Consider the following 18,470-nt stretch of genomic DNA (forward strand, 5'->3'; position numbering starts at 1 on the left):
CTTAGCACAGAACAGGATAGATTAAATTAATGATCGCCATGGGTCAGCATGTTCTACCAGTATGCTGTATTAAATAATGAGTCATTGATATGTACCAGGAATGTACCAGGATTATGCAATAGCAGACAGTAGGTAAAGACCAGGAAGGAGGCAAGTTGACTTCAGCGAATCTTGGGAAAGGAATGAGGAATTTTAAAAAATCAGTGACAGGCCATCTGCAGAATACTGCACAGGGCACCAAGGCTGAGTAGAGTTCAAAGGTCAAAGATGGACTAGTGACAGGAAAGGTACATATTTCCTACCAAGAAGTTTGATGTCCTGCCAACAAAAAAAAACACTGAATACAGGTGATGAGAAATGGTGAGAACAGATACTCTCTGATAGAATTATGATCTCCAATGGTATTCTATAACCTAATTAACATGTTGGCTTATGGAACAAATGGTATTCACAAATGTGATTATGGATTCTAGTTCTCAGAAAGGTAGAGAATAGAATGGTAGTTACTTGAGGCTGAGATTGCAGAGGGTAGAGAGAGATGGGAAAAGGTTAATTGGTGCTATGTTAAAATTTAAAAAATTAAGTTATAATTAGGAGTGAGAAATCCTCTGCTATTGCACAGTAATGTGACTTTCATAACAAAAAGTTATTGAATACTTTAAAAAGCTAGGATTTTGAACGTTTTCACTACAAAGGATGATAAATGAGATGTGTTTTCCTGATTTGAACATTATGCAACATATCCAAACACGTATCTATACATCACAAGGTACTCCATAAATAAATGTAATTTTTATATTTTTCTATATCACTTAAAAATAAATTTAAATTAAAAGAAGAGGTAATACCCAGATATGAGTGCAGAAAAACTGGAGATGATGGTATTAAGAAAATTATATTATAAAAATTCTCAGAACTGTCAGGTGATGGCAGTTCACACCTATAATACTAGCCAATTTGCATGCTTTAATATCAAAATAATGTCTCTAAAATGGTCCAGCAACATTCATTCATTCATTCCCAGTGGCACCACCACTGGGAAACACAACACCAAGAAACCAAGGGAAGACAGTCATTTTCTAGCTACTATTCATTTTCTCTTTTCTGCTGTGTTCCCATGTTATATAGAAGTACTAAATGTTAGTCTTTAAGTGAAAGTAGTACTGGAAACATCAATTAACCACCTCAAAAGAATCCCTAATATAGAAGTGATAAGGATTCTCCCCCTAAGTCAAAGTAGAAATTATCAAGATGAAAAAGGTAATCAATAACCCAACAATGGGCCTCCTACTACCCGTTAGTAAACATTTCAAAATAATTTCTTAGAAAATTATCCAAAGTGCTTTCTATAGTCACTTATAACTGGTGTATTTACTATGCACTAACAAGATTCATCAGAACGGATCTGAGGTGCTTTTATGTTGGGGAACATGAATCTCCTCCTTTTCTTGCTTCTGATGAGAAAAAAAATCATCTTTTGTTACATATTACTTGTTAAGAATTCTGCACTGACTAACCAAGAAATAGTGGGAGTTCAGAGATAGAGCAATAGCAATAGGACCTCAAGGGGCACCGGAGGTGGCAGGGTTCCAGGTAGTGGAGCAACAAAGCCTTTCAAAGCCAAGTATCCTGGATACTGTGTCATAGATATTTACAATAGTAGAAGCTGAGACGGAAAGTTTGAGATTGCTTACCAAAGTTTTCTGTGTCGGAAGGATACAATGTTCAAAGAAATTGGAGTTTCTGTAAAGTCAAGTGGGCTGAGAATGTGGCTTAGTGGTAGAGCGCTTGCCTAGCATGCATGAAGCCCTGGGTTCAATTCCTCAGTACCACATAAACAGAAAAAGCTGGAAATGGCCCTGTGGCTCAAGTGGTAGAGTGTTAGCCTTGAACAAAAGAAGCTCAGGGACAGTTCCCAGACCCTGAGTTCAAGACCCAGGACTGACAAAAAAAAAAAAAAGACTAAAGTCAAGAAATGACAGTGGATAATGCTAACCATAGACTCCTAGTCAGTAGAGTAGGGAAAAGAGAGAAGCTTAGAAGAAAAATGGCATAAAGACAGAATAAAAAGTTAATACAAAGGTAAGTTTTAATGGACTAAGACAAGGATAAAGAGGAAAAATCAGAGAATGCTTTGATAAAAAGACTGAGAGGTATACATGCCTTGTTCTGGTTTCCTGAGTCCAAGTCCCAGGCCTAATCCAAGTGACACGATCACCAGCAGAGCAAGAAGAACCTATTACAAAACAGGGGGGAAGTTATAGCTACAATTTCTAATATATATGTATGTATTATATACCTATTTACATATATGCATATATGTACATTATATACATATACTACATATTATATACATAATATATACACACAAAATTACAATAAGCATCCTCATTCAGTAATTACTAAATTCATCAATTGTAGAAATACCTGTTTATTTAATGTTTGAAAATAAGAAATTTGAGGAAGAACTTTAAAATCCCATTTATTTCAGATCTCAAAGTTCCAGTGGTTTCAAATTTTAATTAAAATGAGATTTATCTCAATGTAAGTGAAAGTAGGAATTAAAACCTAGAGATATATTTCTCTTTGTCCAGTTTTTTTTTTTTAAAGAACCAGGTGCTTCATCAGAGATCATTAACAGATAGGCATCTGGCATTCAATAGAACACTGAGATCCTTAATTCCTTAGAATATCTATGAAATCCTGATTTCTTACAAGCAGAAACATTTGTTCTGTTTTGTATTCTACTCTGTCCATAAGAAGATGAGCGCATTTAACTTATGTCAACATAAAATATATTGCTAATTAAGCAAGCAGTCTGTTCTAATCTTTGATTCATGAAAATGATTTTAATAATTTGGGAGCTTTTTGATTAAAGATTCTATCACTTCTGATCACTACTGCTGACAAAGCTCTTCAGTGCAGGGAATGTTATGCTGTGATCAGTTTAAACCCTGATATAATTCATGATGTCCAGTGATAAGTATGTTGGGTGATGACTCTGGATGACTATACAATGCATAAAGAATGACAACAGACACCATCAAAGTATTTAGGGATTTGTTTTACAATAACCTTGATAGAAGGTTAAAGCACAAACAATAAACTGGACAGAAGAAAATAAAACCACCACATGAAATTGCTTAAGAATGACATTAGCTATTGATTTGGAGGGGGTTGTGTTCATTTTGAAAATCAGTTGGGAAATTAACACACCTAACTTTTGCCATAGAAGTGAATGGAGTAACTGAGAAATCACATTAAAATACTATGAAAACCTTTCATATAAGGTCTCAAACCCAAGTGCCAAGTGGCCTTCCAATATATCCTCACTCAATGGAGAGGATGAGGAGGGAAAGTAAACACAAACAGTTCCTAAATATCACCACTAGCAAGCAGCCCTCTGTCAAGATGATATTGGAGTCGCTCCCAACCAAGTCAATACTGACAAAGTCCTTATGGTAAACCTCACGTATCATAGCTTTACAAATTCATACATTTTGGGTTGCATTTAACCCCTTAGGAAGCTTTTGAACTTTGTAATGTTAAATTTTAAATTTCTTCATGGTTTTGTACTTATTTCATGTATTCATGGCTTTCTTTATTATTCTGTAAATTCTTTCAGAGTAGAAGGCTATGTATTCTCCTATACTCATGTAATTTAAATAGGTAATTCCCCCAAGGTTGGGGTGTACATGTGTTTTAAACTATGCTGAGCACAGTACAGAGAGAATGTTCTGAACTCCAAAATTCACTGAGAATCCAACATGCAGCTTTAACTTGACTAAATAAACAGGGCCAGGAACACAACAGAAACCCTTCACTTTTTAAAATAAACTTTTGTCATTATTGGAAGCATTAGAACACCTCTGAAATCATGATTTAAAAATACTGAACTTCATTGTATGTACTAAAAAAAAACACCAAAAAGAACAAAAAAAAAAGTACTGTGTGAGTTTTGCTCCTAAAGGATTGTATAATTTCTCAAACTGTTAAGATAGGATACATATAATAGATAGTGCAAAAGCTCACTCTAAATCCAAGACAATAAAGAATAAGCAGAATACACAGCCCTGGTGTTTACTTTGTAATGGTTCCTGGGCTCGAGCCAGACACATATTGTTTCACTCACTCCCTGTAACAGTGCTGGAGAGACGGAGACTAAAGTGGTGACATTTTCTCCACTGGGAAATTGAGAAGATAGCATCAGCAAAATATGTGTGAAGAAAGAAAAATAATGCAACTGGTTTAAAATGGAGGGACAGGCACTTAGTAAAAACGTCAGCTTACCTACAAGTCTTAAAACCACAAGGAAACATGAGATTATATTAAAAGAAATTGTCAGAGCTGAGGGAAATGTTTACAAGTAACCTGATATGAGCAAAAAGGTAAATCTGCCCCAAATGCAGATAAATGGAAAGTCATAAAAAATGAGTATTTCTCTGTTATTGTGGAAGCAAGGGTAGAGAATAATTTAAAGGGAGAAACTATTCAACAACATCCATGTATTGTTATTACATGTACTCTAGGAAAGAAGGAGGGAGAAAAAGGATTAAATATTGAAGTGAGTCTTCAACAGTTAGGTGGTGAAAAACTAAAGCACTGTGTGAAGCCCTCTTCTCCTTTCCCAAAAATATGATAGTGAAGGGAAAAGAGAGGATAATAAAATCAAGAGAGGTGGGGTTTTTTTCCCACATTGGTTTTTAGGACAGGGACGATCTGAGCATATAAAATGTTAAGAATGAGAACATAGGCAACTGAGACCATCTCTAGTCTCAATAGGTTCACAAAAAATAGAAGATATAGTCATTTTAATTTTTAACCCTCCAGTATTACAATAGCTACGTTGTGAAAAAAAAGTTATTTGGAATATAATCACAACCATGTGGGAAAAGTTCATTAGTACTGCAAAGTTTTTTGTCTCAGACTCCAGACTTTTCAATCAAATATTAATCCAGTGTTATTCAAATTTCTTACTTGTTCAACATGATTTAATACATCCCCTTGTATTAGAGGTGCCATAAGGGATAAAGCTGAATGTAATTACTCAAATTTTGACATTTACATAGCCATTCAAACAAATAAAAGTGAAGATTCCCATTTGTCATACACTAAGAGCACTAAAATGAAGAACCATACATACTGTCTCAAAAAAAAAAACGATTGTACTTACAATACAAATGATTTTATATCTCTTGAGAACATCCTTCTTAACAGGTTCTTCTGTTGCTAAAGTTAGCATAGAATCCATTGTTCCCAGTGTGGCAGAAACCTGTTTAGCCAGAAGACAGCAATGATCCTTCTTTCCTCTAGTCAGGAAAAGAAACAGTACGAAGTTCCACAGCTGTGCCTGACTTAAATGCTTACAAAGAGCTGTGTGGTGATTGGGCAATCTAGAGAGGAGAAAATTATGCTACTAACGGTAATGCCAAAAGATTAAAGTACACTCCTAGTCCACTGTAGATAGTTGTGGTTTTGCTTATTGTAATTTAGGATTTATTTCTAAATTATATTATATATAAAATGATAAACAATATTAATTTATTATAAATAATAAACAATATAAAAATAATATTATATCTAAAAAATATAATAAGCAAATTGTAGCATAATCTGATAATTGGTGCTCTTTAAAACATAACTCAAAATGCGAAGCCTCATTACAGGGAGTTTCTACATTTATATAGATTATGGCACAGTTGAAAACATGAAAATATGATTTGACAGTAGCAGGAACTGTGAAATTGTGCTAAGACAGTGTACAGAGTTTAACACTGTCATAATTCTGCCTTGTATTTTACAGGGTTCATCATTTTAGAAAGTTTTTTTGGGGGGGTCCGGTGGTAGAGCCTGAACTCTGGGCCTGGGCACTGTCCCTCAGCTCTTCAGCTCAAGGCTAGCGCTCTACCACTTGAGCCAAAGTGCCACCTCCGGCTTTTTTTCTTTTTGCTTATGTGGTGCTGAAGAATCAAACCCAGGGCCTCATGCATGCAAGGCAAGCATTCTACCACTGAGCCACCTTCCCAGCCCCTTTAGAAAGGTTTTTATATACACTGTCACATGTCAAAATTATGCCTAGAGATTTTTTGCTCACTAGTAGAATATTTGTCTACTGTATATGAGACTGAGTTCAATCTCCAGTACCTTAAAAAAATCTCTTATAATACAGTATGTTGCTGTATCTGTCTCTCTGTCCCCCCTTTCCTATCCTTTTTCCTCTTTTCCATTTTCCTCTCCCTTTTCTCCTTCTACTTCCTGTCTTCTCCCTCTCTTTTCCTCTTCACCATTCTCCTTCTCCTTTTCCCTCTGACACTGGAGTTAAAGCTTAAAGTCTTGCATATGCTAGACAAATGCTCTACCCCAATTCATTCCTATCTCATAAGTAAATAAATTAAAGCATTGATTGTCTGAAATAGGTGGCTTGTTTGCCTATGTATTAACTAGACACTAGAACAATAATTGTAACTAAGTCTTCTAACTCCTGAAATGCAAGACAGTTTTTACTAATCAGCTAGAATTTACTATTTTATTATTTACAAAGACCAGGACAGTTTAATATACGTACTCTGAGATGAGATGAGGTTTCCAATTTTATGAGGAAATAAAGAACTAAATTAATAGCAGTGTGGCCAAAAAGTTATGGTAAATACTGAGCACTAAGCTCTTCTACTTTCAATGGCCCTGAATAAACAATTCTCAAAGTGTGGTATTATAGAGCATTATTCCCACGATAACCACCTTGGTCAAATAAACCTTGATAACTCTTCTCTAGTGTAAAGATTGTTAGAATCCTATAGGCTGTGTGGTACACCCTTGGAAAACACTACTCTAAATTTTTGCAATGTTAAAATCAATTTTAAAAATATGGAAGAATCTATCTTACTGTGTGATAATTCGAAAATGTTAGGAATGTTTCTGAAAATGCCATTTTCTACCATTGAAGTCACTCTGTTTAGAGAAAAAAAAGCAAAACTATAACAGAGAGCCAACTTTCCTTTCTTGATTTGTACAGTTTGGCCCATCAAGCCCTTAGTCCTGCATATTCTACTTTCCCGGTTCCACTCACCAGCCTCCTCAGAAGCAGCACTGGTAAGAATGGCTGAAACAAGATTGCACAGAGATGATCCAATCCAAGGTCTTACACACTATTTTTCAGTGACCCAAAAAGGATTATTAGGTCTTTAAAACCTTGACACAAAATGAAAATATTTGAGTATCTTTAAGGATGAGGTTCTCAATCCTGGATCAATTTAGAAGCACCCAGAAATATTTGGGGAGGGGTTTGTTTGGTTGTTTTGTTTTTGTTTTGCTTTGATTTACTTTTTTTTTCTTAAATTCTGAAAGCCATGCTCTATTTTGGTTGGGTTAGATCATCTTCTAAATATCCTTTCAATTGGTTTTACATCTGGTCAAGATCAGTTTCAATAGTTTGAGGTAAGCATACATTTTCAAATTCCCTTTAGTAAATATCCACTCTAGCTAACCATACTTGCCCATTTTACAGATAAGGTTGGCCAAAGGGCCTTGGTCACTTGTGTAAGATATTTTGGTTGCTGATGCCACAGAACTTGGGGACAACTTCAGAGAACATTATATTCTACAGAATTTATATAAAGAAGATTAAGCCTAGATAAAACATTTCCTCATAATTAGTGGCTTCCTAAGAGTTATGCTTTTATCTAGACATTTGCCATAGGCCTTCAAGTTTTTCTGGTTTCTGGGTTTTGATTGCTTATTTGCACTTGACTCTGGGTCCTGAGATTCTACTTTTATCTTCTCAGGGATGGATAGTTTTATGTCAACTTGGTAAGACTACTGTATTCAACTATTAAATCAAACACCAATCTAAGGTGCTGCATTGATAATTTGTAAATATGATAAAAAATAAAATAATTTGACTTTAAAAGGATTATTTTCAATAATGTGAGTGACCTTCATCTAACCAATTCAAAGCCTTAAAAGTCAAAAGGAATTTATGAGATAGGAAATTCAATCTCAAGACAGCAGCATTAGCCTGAGTTGCCTGCTCTCCAGTTCACTCTGCCTTGTGGATTTGGGACATATCAGATTCCACAATCAGGTGAAGAAATTGCTTGTCAGCAATACTCATTACCCAGTTCCATTCCGTTTCTCTGGAGAACTCACTGATATAACTTTTGAGCATTATTATATATTGTTCTTTGTTTTCAAAACGTTTCTGAACTCTCCTCTTCTTGTAACACACGGATTTGTGCTCTTGGTTTCTGACTTAATTTTGTGTGTGGGTGCCAGCCCAAGAGCTTGAACTCAGGGCCTGGGACTATTACTGAGCTCCACTGCTAGAATTATACCTCCACTTCTGGCTTTTTGGTGGTTAATTGGAGATCAGAGACCCACTAACTCTCCTGCCCCAGCTGGCTTCAAACCACAATTGTCAGATCTCAGCCTCCTGAGTAGCTCAAATTATAGGCCAGCAGCACCCAGAAATTTTTAATTCTTGATCTTGACATTCTTCTATAATAATTCATATACAAGAATTTGGATATTTTAGCTCATCTGGTTGTATTTTGTCACCCAAAAAGGTAAAATTTGATTCTGAACTAGGTCTGTCTACTGGAATACTACCAGCTCTGGTCCTATATTTTCATTATGTGTTTAATTACCTTCTCTACCACTGGAACTCTTCTTTCTCTTCCACGTTCATCACTGAGGCAGTAAACCTTTAATGAGGAAAGGTTAACTAGATCTCATGATTTTAGAAGTTTCCATTAGAGTCCCATTTTTGTTTTGGATCTGTGACAAGGCAGAGTACCATAGGGAAGCTGCTCATTTCATGGCACATAGGAAACAGAGGAGAAGCCTCCATCCTTTTTTCGCCTGAGAATATTTTTAAAAAGCAAGACAGTGAAGTCAAGATGCCTCTGATAAAGTCTTTGTTCTACCATTAACAAGGTAGTTTAGCTCTGGATATTAAATCCTCTCTCTCTGTCTCCCTCCCCCCCTCCTCTCTATCGTCCGTTGTGGGGCTTGAACTCAGGGCCAAAGTACTGCTGTCCCTGAGGTTTTTTTGCTCAAGGCTAGTGATCTACCACTTTGAGCCACAGCTCCACTTCCAGGTTTCTGGAGGTTAATTGGAGATAAGAGTCTCACAGACTTGCCTGCCCAGGCTGGCTTTGAACCGCTATCTTCAGATCTCAGCCTCCTGAGTGGTTAGGGTCTACAAGAATAAGTCACCAGCACCTGGCTAAATTCTTCCTTTTCAAAGTAATTCCAGACTACTTCTAAGTTATAATAGAAATGTGTTTTAGTACTTCCAGCCCTGGGGCCTTAGTAAGTACAGGTAGGTACAGTAAGGATACTGCCATCATCTAGCATCACTTCACATTTTCTGCTTCAGAAATTTCCTTGACTGAATCTGACACCCTAACCAATTTTGAGTCTCTTGAGGTCTAGAAACGTGTTCCTAACTGTTCACTTGAGTATTAGATACTGCATAAACCCTCCCTCTCCAGGGAACTTAGACTCCTGAATGCAGTGTCTATAACTTGAATCTTCAGGTTACAAGTTACTTGGACCTCAAAAGCCCTCCTTTTCTTTGCCCCTCCAACTTCAGAACAATTTGCACCTTCTGGGTTCTGAAAGCTTCACTTTAATTATCTCAAATGCGTGTCTCTGAGAGGCTGCCACCACCACATTCCTCACTAACCATTTTCACTTTCTAAGAAGTCTCAGTGTCCACAGAATTTGGGGAGTGTCTCTAAAATCATTTTAGAATTTGCAATTTTGCTATCTCAAGAAAGCCTTAAACATCTCCTTACTCCATTGAGTCTCAGAAGCCTTTTCTTCCTCTTTCTCGAACTAGCACTGTCACTGGACATAGGTGAGGGTTTGTGAACCTTCTCTTTAAAAGTAGGGACTCTTCACTTAGAGTCCTTGATTTCAATTGCAGAATAATAATTTCTGAATAAGTCACGATGGTAAGAAAAGTTGGCAGAGCTTTATTGAGTAAGTAAGCAAGCAGATAAGCAGACAAAAAGCAGACAGACAGGTAGAAAGGAAGGGGCACACTGTAGCAGAGTGTGGGTGCTCCCAAGGGTAGATACACACACACACACACACACACACACACACACACACACACACACGTGCATGTGCACACAGCTCCTTGGTTGTTAGGGCTATTTTTATGATAAAGGAAAGGGGTCTGACTTCAAAGTTATACAAAGATAAGTGTTTTGTCTTTGCTCCAGTCATTCCTGGTATTACTTTCTAAGTTTCTGGATAGTTTGGGCATTCTTTCCAGGTAAGAAAGCCATAAACCAGATCCTTATCCTTGAGATAAGGAAGGCCTCCTGTTGTCTACCTTTTGAGTGAGAAGTTGCTTACATTTGGGGGGAGCATTTCTCTCAGGAAGGCATACATTCTTCTAAACAAATGTTAATTCTTGAGGGAGAAAGTCATCTCTCAGGAAGGAATGCATCCTGTTGCTTTCCTTTGGAACACTTCTATGTTTCTAAATACCATTATTTCTGAGTTGTCTTCATCAGGCTTCATTTTCCTCAATTTATCTGTCTCATGTTCCCCTAAATGACTTTGGTCCCTTAGTCTTAAGGGAAATAGATGAATGATTATCTCCTGCATTTGCTGTAAAGCTGCTTACCCTACCTCATTTCCCCCTAGTTTATCCTGCTTCAGTACCTAGGTGAGTCTGACAAGCCAGACTGGGAGCATCTAGAAAAATCACATCTAATAAGGAGTTGGAGAGTGAGACAGATACCAGGCTCTGGTCCAATAGCAGAAGGAAATAAGAGTCATCAAGGAAGAGAGACCTCAAATCACATAAGAGTGTGGACAAAAGGGCAACTGATCAACTTCAAGGAGGAGCAGTTATGAGGAAAGGGCAAGAATAAAATGTAGAAAGAGATTGAAACCATGAACCCAAGGAGGAGGGTAACCAGGGTTGTAGTTGGCATGGAAAGACAGATACTGGTTCTCCAACACAAGAGATGAATTGAACACTAGCTGAGTAGGTGAACTCGTGCGACAGCAATGCCAACCAGATGTCTAGCAGGAGGCACAGCTCTCAACATGGAATATGGGACCTCACATCTTGGAAATTAAATATGGTAAGTAGATGGATCACTAGGCATTTAAATAAGGACTCAAGATACAGTAGAATCAATGATTGTAGCTGGCTTCAAACTGTGATCCCCAGAGCTCAGCTAGGACTACAGGCATGAGCCACTAGCACCCCATGATTCCTGACTTTTGTATTATTATAATCATTTTCTATTGAGAAATCAGCATCTCATAATTTCTCTCTGGTTCCCAGAGGATCGGTTCTACCTCTTTGTGTAGCTGACACAGGGTAGGGGTGGGTGTAAGCTTCCAAGGGTAAAGCTACAAACTAACAGCCCTGCTTAAACTCCAAAAGCTAAAGCAGGATCTCTCAAACTTCTCAACCAAAGCTACTTAATGAGACCTTCCCTAAGCTGCTTCTCCTTGACTCCTAACCTTCCACAAAACTATCTGCACTGCCTTTTCCATCCCTCTAAGCAAGCCCTTCTCTCTTTCTTACTAACTACTCAACCTTTAACTCCACAGGACAATCATTCCCTACTACCCTCAGTCCCCAAAAAGTTAGAGAGCTAACAAAACCCTTAAGAAAATGCTAACCCAATGAACTCATGTTCAAACAAGACTGGATTAAACTTTTACCTCTAGCTCTTTTCCAAATCTCATCTTCCCCATAAACCTTGCCAAATTAGCCATTTCAATACATTTCCCAACCCCCTTCTAGGCCTTCTTCCTTCTAGATCCTAAATAAATGAGCCTCTGCTCTGATTCTTTCGCTAATCTATCACTGACAGTGACTGGCTGGCTAACACACTGGGGGCAGCTTCTCTCTCTTACTTCTCTCTGTTTTTTCCCACCCCAGAATCCCACAAGGTGAGCAGTTAGACAGATAGCTTACTCCAAAGCAAACCCATCCTTTTTGCCTTTGGAACTCAGACACTAATACATTCCTTTCTCTTTCCTTCCTTTCTCCTCCATTTTCATAACAATAACAATAGTCATAGTAATAATACTAATTTGATGTTCCAGGAGTTCATGGACTCTTCATGGTTTTGTGTCTTCCTGATGGATCCATTTATGACTCAAACTTTAGAGAGACCTCCAAGGAAGTTTTCCTCTCAACATGCTACCTGAGATCCTAAGGCCTGGAAGATGAGTCTCAACTAGTAAAGCCCAGAGAAGTAAAATGTATAGTTCATGTGCCACCTACTTCTCTAAACGTGAGCTGAGCTATTTACTCCTACCCAGGAACACTTCTCTGGTATGTCCTCTCTTTGGAGGTTAGGGAGCAGGCCACTTCTAGATTGACATTTTGTTCTGGGATCTAGCATAATGATCAATCCCTGTAAGACAGTCAAGGAAGAATTTGCAAATAAACCATCTGATGATTTTAGAAACAACATTAAGAATACATAATTCTCTAGTGAACCACCTGGCTATTAATGATGGAATTCTTGGTGGATATAAGTCTGCCTCTATATCCAGCATTCTAGAAATAGCTATCACCTCAAAGGAAGCTTTGCGTAAGAAATAGAAGCACTTTGAATGATTTTGCGCAATCCGGAACAATGAATAACTGAGAAACATCAGGTTATAGACTTGGTGAGCTAAAAGATGCAAGCATTTGAATCTACTATAGGAAGCATTCGTTTTATAGAAGCAACAATTTAGACCATAAAAGAGTATGACACATTGTACACAAGAAGTGTATTAGTTAAGTATCGGGAGAATAGAGAAGGAAATAATTCTTCTAAGGAAGAGGATTCAGAAAAATATTCAGGTTCTTGTTCAGGCTGCCAAGAATATCATGTATTAATACAGTGGTAAGAGATTGAGAATATTAAAAACTGAGACTCACCGTTCCTGCTCCCTACAGACAGCTAGAACTTTATGTGCCTGTCTGCAACTCGAGGTGTTTGTTCTGGTTATTCAACCCAACCCAAGAGCTCAAACCCCAACTAAAGAAAAACCTGAAAATCGAATCTTACAGATCCCCAAGAAACAATACTTCAGTTCAAGTTGACCTGACCAGAAGCTCTTATGTAAATACAGGATGAAAATATAAAGAAAATCAAGACAATGACTGACCTAAAAGTCACTCCAGGGGTTGCATCTGAGAGGAGAAAGTGCTGTCACTGAGAAGGGACCCCAGTATATTCTCAGGTTCTGACGAGGTGACATTTCTCAACCTTGTAAAGACAGAGACACATTTGTCTTGTTACTATTTTTAAATCGTGCAAGTTTTATACACTCTTCCTTACATATGTATGACATTTTATTAAGGAAAATATAACAATTTTCGAAGTTGCTGTTTCTCCCCTAAAGTTAAGACCTAAAATGCCTCTAAAATGCCACTCTGACAAAAGGCCCACCCTGCTTGTAACTCAGAGAGGAAGATTTCACCCCCTTGGTTGTTTATGTCATGAGTGTACCTAGAGAGCAGTAGTTAGGACAAAATGCCTTGTGTCTTCATGGTGAATTCTGTGAACCTGGGGAGGGAGTAACCTCTCTCAGGAGACAAAAATGGAGATAAGTACATAACCCTAACTAAAACATCTTTAAAAAAAAAAGATAAAGTCCTAAACAAAGTTGGTGTTTGATCAAATACATTGTGACATAAACTCAAAATACACAATTGTACTCCTACGGATTCAACTCAAGGCCTGGCCACTGCCCCTGAGCCTCTTTGTGCTAAAGATCAGGCTTTAAAGGGCATGAATCCCTCTATTTGGTAGATCTTTTTTCGATACCGGACTCTACTTGTTGTTACTTCCGCAGTCCATTTGTTTGATTAAGCAGACCACAAGTAATAAGGAAGTCAGAGCTGTTGTATATGTGTGCATGCATGCACAAAAGTTTTTATATATATAAAAAAGAGTCTTTGTTTAGGAAGAATGTGTTGGATTTATTTTATCATTGGAGAGGTCAAACAGAGCAGTTCCTTTCAGCTTTGTGTTTTTGTTTCTACACAAAAACATATTCCGTTCTCGCTGAGGCAATCCTGATTCCCTTGGGAAAATATTAGTATATACATTTCTTCCCTGGGAAGCACATAGTCTTCCATCTCACATGGATAACTACATATCAACTCATGGGTCACATGTATCATGCCCACAACATTTTAATAGAATAAGAATATCAAGCAAAATCTTACAATGCACCGAAGCAGCAAACCTTGGTTGATCCCTAGCACCAAAGTAAGTAACAACTCCTGCCCCCCCACCTTCCTACACCCTCCTACCCCCCACAAAAAAACACCTACAACAAAAATTCAAGGCATGAGGCTCATGCCTGTAATCCTAGCTACTCAGGAAGCTGAGATCTGAGGATCAAGGTTTGAAGCCAGACTGGGTCGACAATCTGAGACATTCTTATCTCCAATGAACCAGCAAAAAGCTGAAAATGGAGGTATTGCTTATTTGATAGAGTGCCAGACTTTAGTCTTTTTTTTTTTTTTTTTGCCAGTCATGGGGCCTGAACTCTGGGTCTGGGCACTGTCCCTCAGCTCTTCAGCTCAAGGCTAGCGCTCTACCACTGGAGCCACAGCGCCACTTCCAGCTTTTTCTGTTTATGTGGTACTGAGGAATCGAACCCAGGGCCTCATGCTTGCAAGGCAAGCACTCTACCGCTGAGCTACCTTCCCAGCCCCGAGTGCCAGACTTTAGAGTTCCAGACTTGAGCCAAAAAGCTAATGAGAGCTCTAGGCTCTAAGTTCAAACTCCAGTACTGGAACAAAGAAAACAAACCTAAAAGAAGTCTTCTAGATATTATCTTCAAAATATCAAGTAATAGAACAATTTAATACCCATATGATTGATTCTTTTGACTCTGTGTGTGTGTGTGTGTGTGTGTGTGTGTGTGTGTGTGAGTGTGTGTGTGTCTGTGTGTCTATATGTCTGTGTACCAGTACTGGGGCTCGAATTTACAGTATTAGCCCTGTTCCTGAGATTTTTTGCTAGCACTTGAGCCACAGCTCCTCTTCTGGATTTTTGGTGGTTAATTGGAGATAAGAGCTTCAGAGACTTTCCTGACCTAGCTGGCTTCAAACTGTAATCTCAGATCTCAGCCTTCAGAGTAGCTAGGATTACAAGCATGAGCCACTGGCACCTGGTTTTGATTTTGTTTTTACTAAAAATGGACACTTTCAGATACAATCTGAAATCAGCATTTATTAGCCTAACATCGTCAATCTGCTTAGAATTGTAAGCATCTTGTGGCAAAAGAAAAAAAAAAGAAAGCCTTGGATTGAACAAATTTAAACATGACTCTGTAAGAAATGAAGGTCAAAGTATGAATTAGAGCCAGAGAAGAACATAAAGAAAGGCCTGCTTGAAGAATGTTCTCTGCCTTGGAAGACTGGAATGAATCCACATACGCAGAGATAAAGCAGAGAGGAGGCCAGGCAGGTGTAGCTGTCACAGTTCTGGTGCGATGTGAAAAACTAGACTAAGGCAATTGAAATAGAAAAAATACTGTTGTATTTGACAGCTACACCAATGCAGCACTGCAGAACTCAAAATGATTTCAATAAGCAGAATAAAACCAGTGATGCCTGTAGTTAGGAGGAGTTGGGAAAGGGGGGTTAATTTTCCAGAAAGAAAATTAGCTAGGGTTTGAGACTAACGTAGTTGAATTGTTCTTGGAAATTTGTGTAGAACTTCAACATGGAAAAGTGGAGAGAATATTTTGTAGAAAGGAAGTGAAGTTAAAAAGTCTACTTCTCAATGAAAGGAGGGGATATCTTACGATAAACGGTATAACAAATCAAATAATCTATTCTCAGTAAGCCAAGATAGTTGATACTTGGGGATTGTGTTCGTTTGGGTCATTTCATTAGTTTTCTGTAACTAATGGTGCAAATCACCACAACTTTAGTATAACAACTCAAATGTATTATTTTATAGTTCCATTGATTTCAAGTCCAATACCAATCTCACTAGGCTAAAATCAAGGTGTCAGAATAACTTGATTGTCTTCTAGGACTTATCTGAGAGAATAGTTTTATTGCCTCCCCTACTTCTGGAAGACACTCAAATTCCTTAGCTAATACTAGCTCTTGTTTTCCATCGTTAGAACCAGAAAGTTCCCATCCCATCAGCCAACCTTTTCTGTCTCTCCTTGGGAGATGGATGTTTCAATGTATAGATATGTCTGAATCTTCTATTTTGTTCCAGGCCAGTAGTAAAGTTCTCAGAGGAGGAATCAAAGTGGGACTTACGACCACTCTGCGTCATCTATCTTGGAGCAGCTCATGTTCATTCACAGACTAAGGACAACTTATTGAAGGAGATGTCTTCCTTTTTAGTCCATTTGAATGTATTCATCGCATCCATGAAAGAAAGATTTTTGTACTGCTTGGAGCTTTTGATGACTACTCAGAAAAAGCCAGAGGAATGCTGTGGCTCAAGTGGTAGAGCACTAGCCTTGAGCACAAAGCAGCTCAGGGACAGCTCCTAGGTCCAGAGTTTAAGCCCCAAGACTGTCAAAAAACAAAACAAACAAACAAAAACTTAATGGTAGGGCAGACGTAGATAAGATAGCATTCTAAAAGGGAGATAGAAGAAAGAAGAAGGGAGTCACAGTATGGTTGTCTGAAACCTAACTGAGCAAATTCCAGTGGGCTAATAGCAGGAGAATATTCCTATTTGGCTTGATATTCTCTCTTCTAGGACCAGCGGAGCAATGTCTTTAGACCATCAGCCTTGGACAACTGCCACAACTTCTTGGGATCAGAAGAAAAGATACTCTTGCCAAACTCTCACTAATAGGTCATGGATCTATAAATAAAAGATAAAATCATAAAGTTTTTTTTAAAGAAAACATAGAAGGACAGCACCGTGATAGAGTAGACAATAATTTCTTAGGTTACTAATGCAATACCAAAAAAAATTAATGCTGTATCCTCAATAAAAAATAAAATTTTCTACTAGTCGAAGAGATCCATTAAACCACATATAATGCAACTCTTAGCTATTGAGGATGCTAAGATCCAGGGAATGACCATTTGAAAGGAGCCCAGGCAGAACAGTACATGAGATTCCATTTCCAAAATAACCAGCAAAAAGTCGAGCTAGAGGCATGGAACAAGTGGTAGGGTACCAGCTGAGCAAGGAGGCTGAGCAAGTGAGAGGCCATGAGTCCAAACCCCAGGATAGAAAAAATTAAAACAAAAAAGATGCCAAGGCAAGGAAAAACTTCACTATGCATATACTTAATGAAAAACTTGCAGAATAAACATGCACATGGAAAACTGCCTGATGAATAGTAAGCAAATTCTTAAAACTGTCCAGCATATAAACACCAAGAACATGAAATGCAACAAATTAGAAGTCTGCCTCCTGGTTGGAGGGTTACAGAGGGACATGAGGAGTTTGCAGGATGATACCAAATATTCTGTATCTTGACTGACATGCTAAACAAGTGTCAACCTATGCCGAACTTTCTGGATTTATTCCTTTCTGCTTTATATATTTCATTGTACTGTGTATGACCAAACAGGACATGATGGAAACACAGTGAGATCTGGAAATGAAGAGTCAGCTTTTATTTAGTGAGTATAGTACGCAGAATGTAAAAGTTCGTTTCTATTTTCTTAGGGAAAAATTCTGTCCTGACCATTGTGACTTCTCAATTACACAAGTGGCACCAGTACCAGCCATACTAGCACCTGCTGAAACATACACCGATTGGACCACACAGAGGAGCAGCATGGAAATTTTCCACGTGGTAGATGAACACTGTCTTAAAACTGAACTCTGATCAGATAATCCATGCTGAGATAACTTGTTAGGACAGAAGGAATAAGAGATGTTAGGATTGTTGGGCTTCAATAATTCTGCTTTTTATTCTTCCGACTCATACCTCCTTCCTTCAGGATTCATTAATTGGCGATGTTTACATTTATGCGATTATATCTTGAGTAGGTAGATATCATCCAGTGATTCGAATTCAAAATCAATAATGATGCATTCATTCTGGTTCTCCTCAGCCTTCATTACAAGCCAGATAAGAGTCCGCCATTGGGCCGGGCACCGACTTTTCCCGAGTGAGAAGCCGTGGTCCGTGGGGGTCAAGGGAAGCGTGGTGTCACCTTCTCAAACAGGTCGGGCACTTAGACTCACTTGGGCCTTGCTGCAGCCCCTGGTCCCGGCGGTTTTATTTCCAGCTTGCAAACTAGCCTCGAAAAAGAAGCAATTCTCGCTCCCACCGGTAGGTGGCGGCCTGCGGTCGACAATGACTCCGAGTGACTGGGAGACTCCAGGCTCCGCGCCGGGAACCTCTCTCCTCCGCTCGCCCGCCATCCTTCTTCGCGTAGGAACTACTTGCCTGCGGCTCTAGTTTCTGGAGGGGTGAGAGGGGGGAGGTTACATAAAGGGCGCGCACCAGGAACTTCCGGGACCCCGTGCAGCTTCCGT

At 38.5% G+C, this 18,470-nt stretch overlaps 1 protein-coding gene across 1 annotated transcript in view; it reads right to left on the reverse strand.

Annotated features, from left to right (window-relative positions):
* The window catches only part of Enpp3 (ectonucleotide pyrophosphatase/phosphodiesterase 3), a 56,633-nt gene extending 51,319 nt beyond the window's left edge, over positions 1–5,314 (reverse strand). Inside the window, exons 1-2 of the mRNA XM_070010917.1 lie at positions 5,174–5,314; positions 2,160–2,236 (exon numbers count right to left, since the gene is read on the reverse strand). Coding sequence (XP_069867018.1) covers positions 2,160–2,236; positions 5,174–5,251 — 155 coding nt within the window. The 5' untranslated portion in view covers positions 5,252–5,314. The remainder of the gene's footprint in view (positions 1–2,159; positions 2,237–5,173) is intronic.
* Positions 5,315–18,470: the final 13,156 nt, after the last annotated feature.

This window comes from Dipodomys merriami, unplaced genomic scaffold, assembly GCF_024711535.1.
Source record: "Dipodomys merriami isolate MVZ:Mamm:240054 unplaced genomic scaffold, mDipMer1.0.p SCAF_8, whole genome shotgun sequence".
Taxonomy (NCBI): domain Eukaryota; kingdom Metazoa; phylum Chordata; class Mammalia; order Rodentia; family Heteromyidae; genus Dipodomys; species Dipodomys merriami.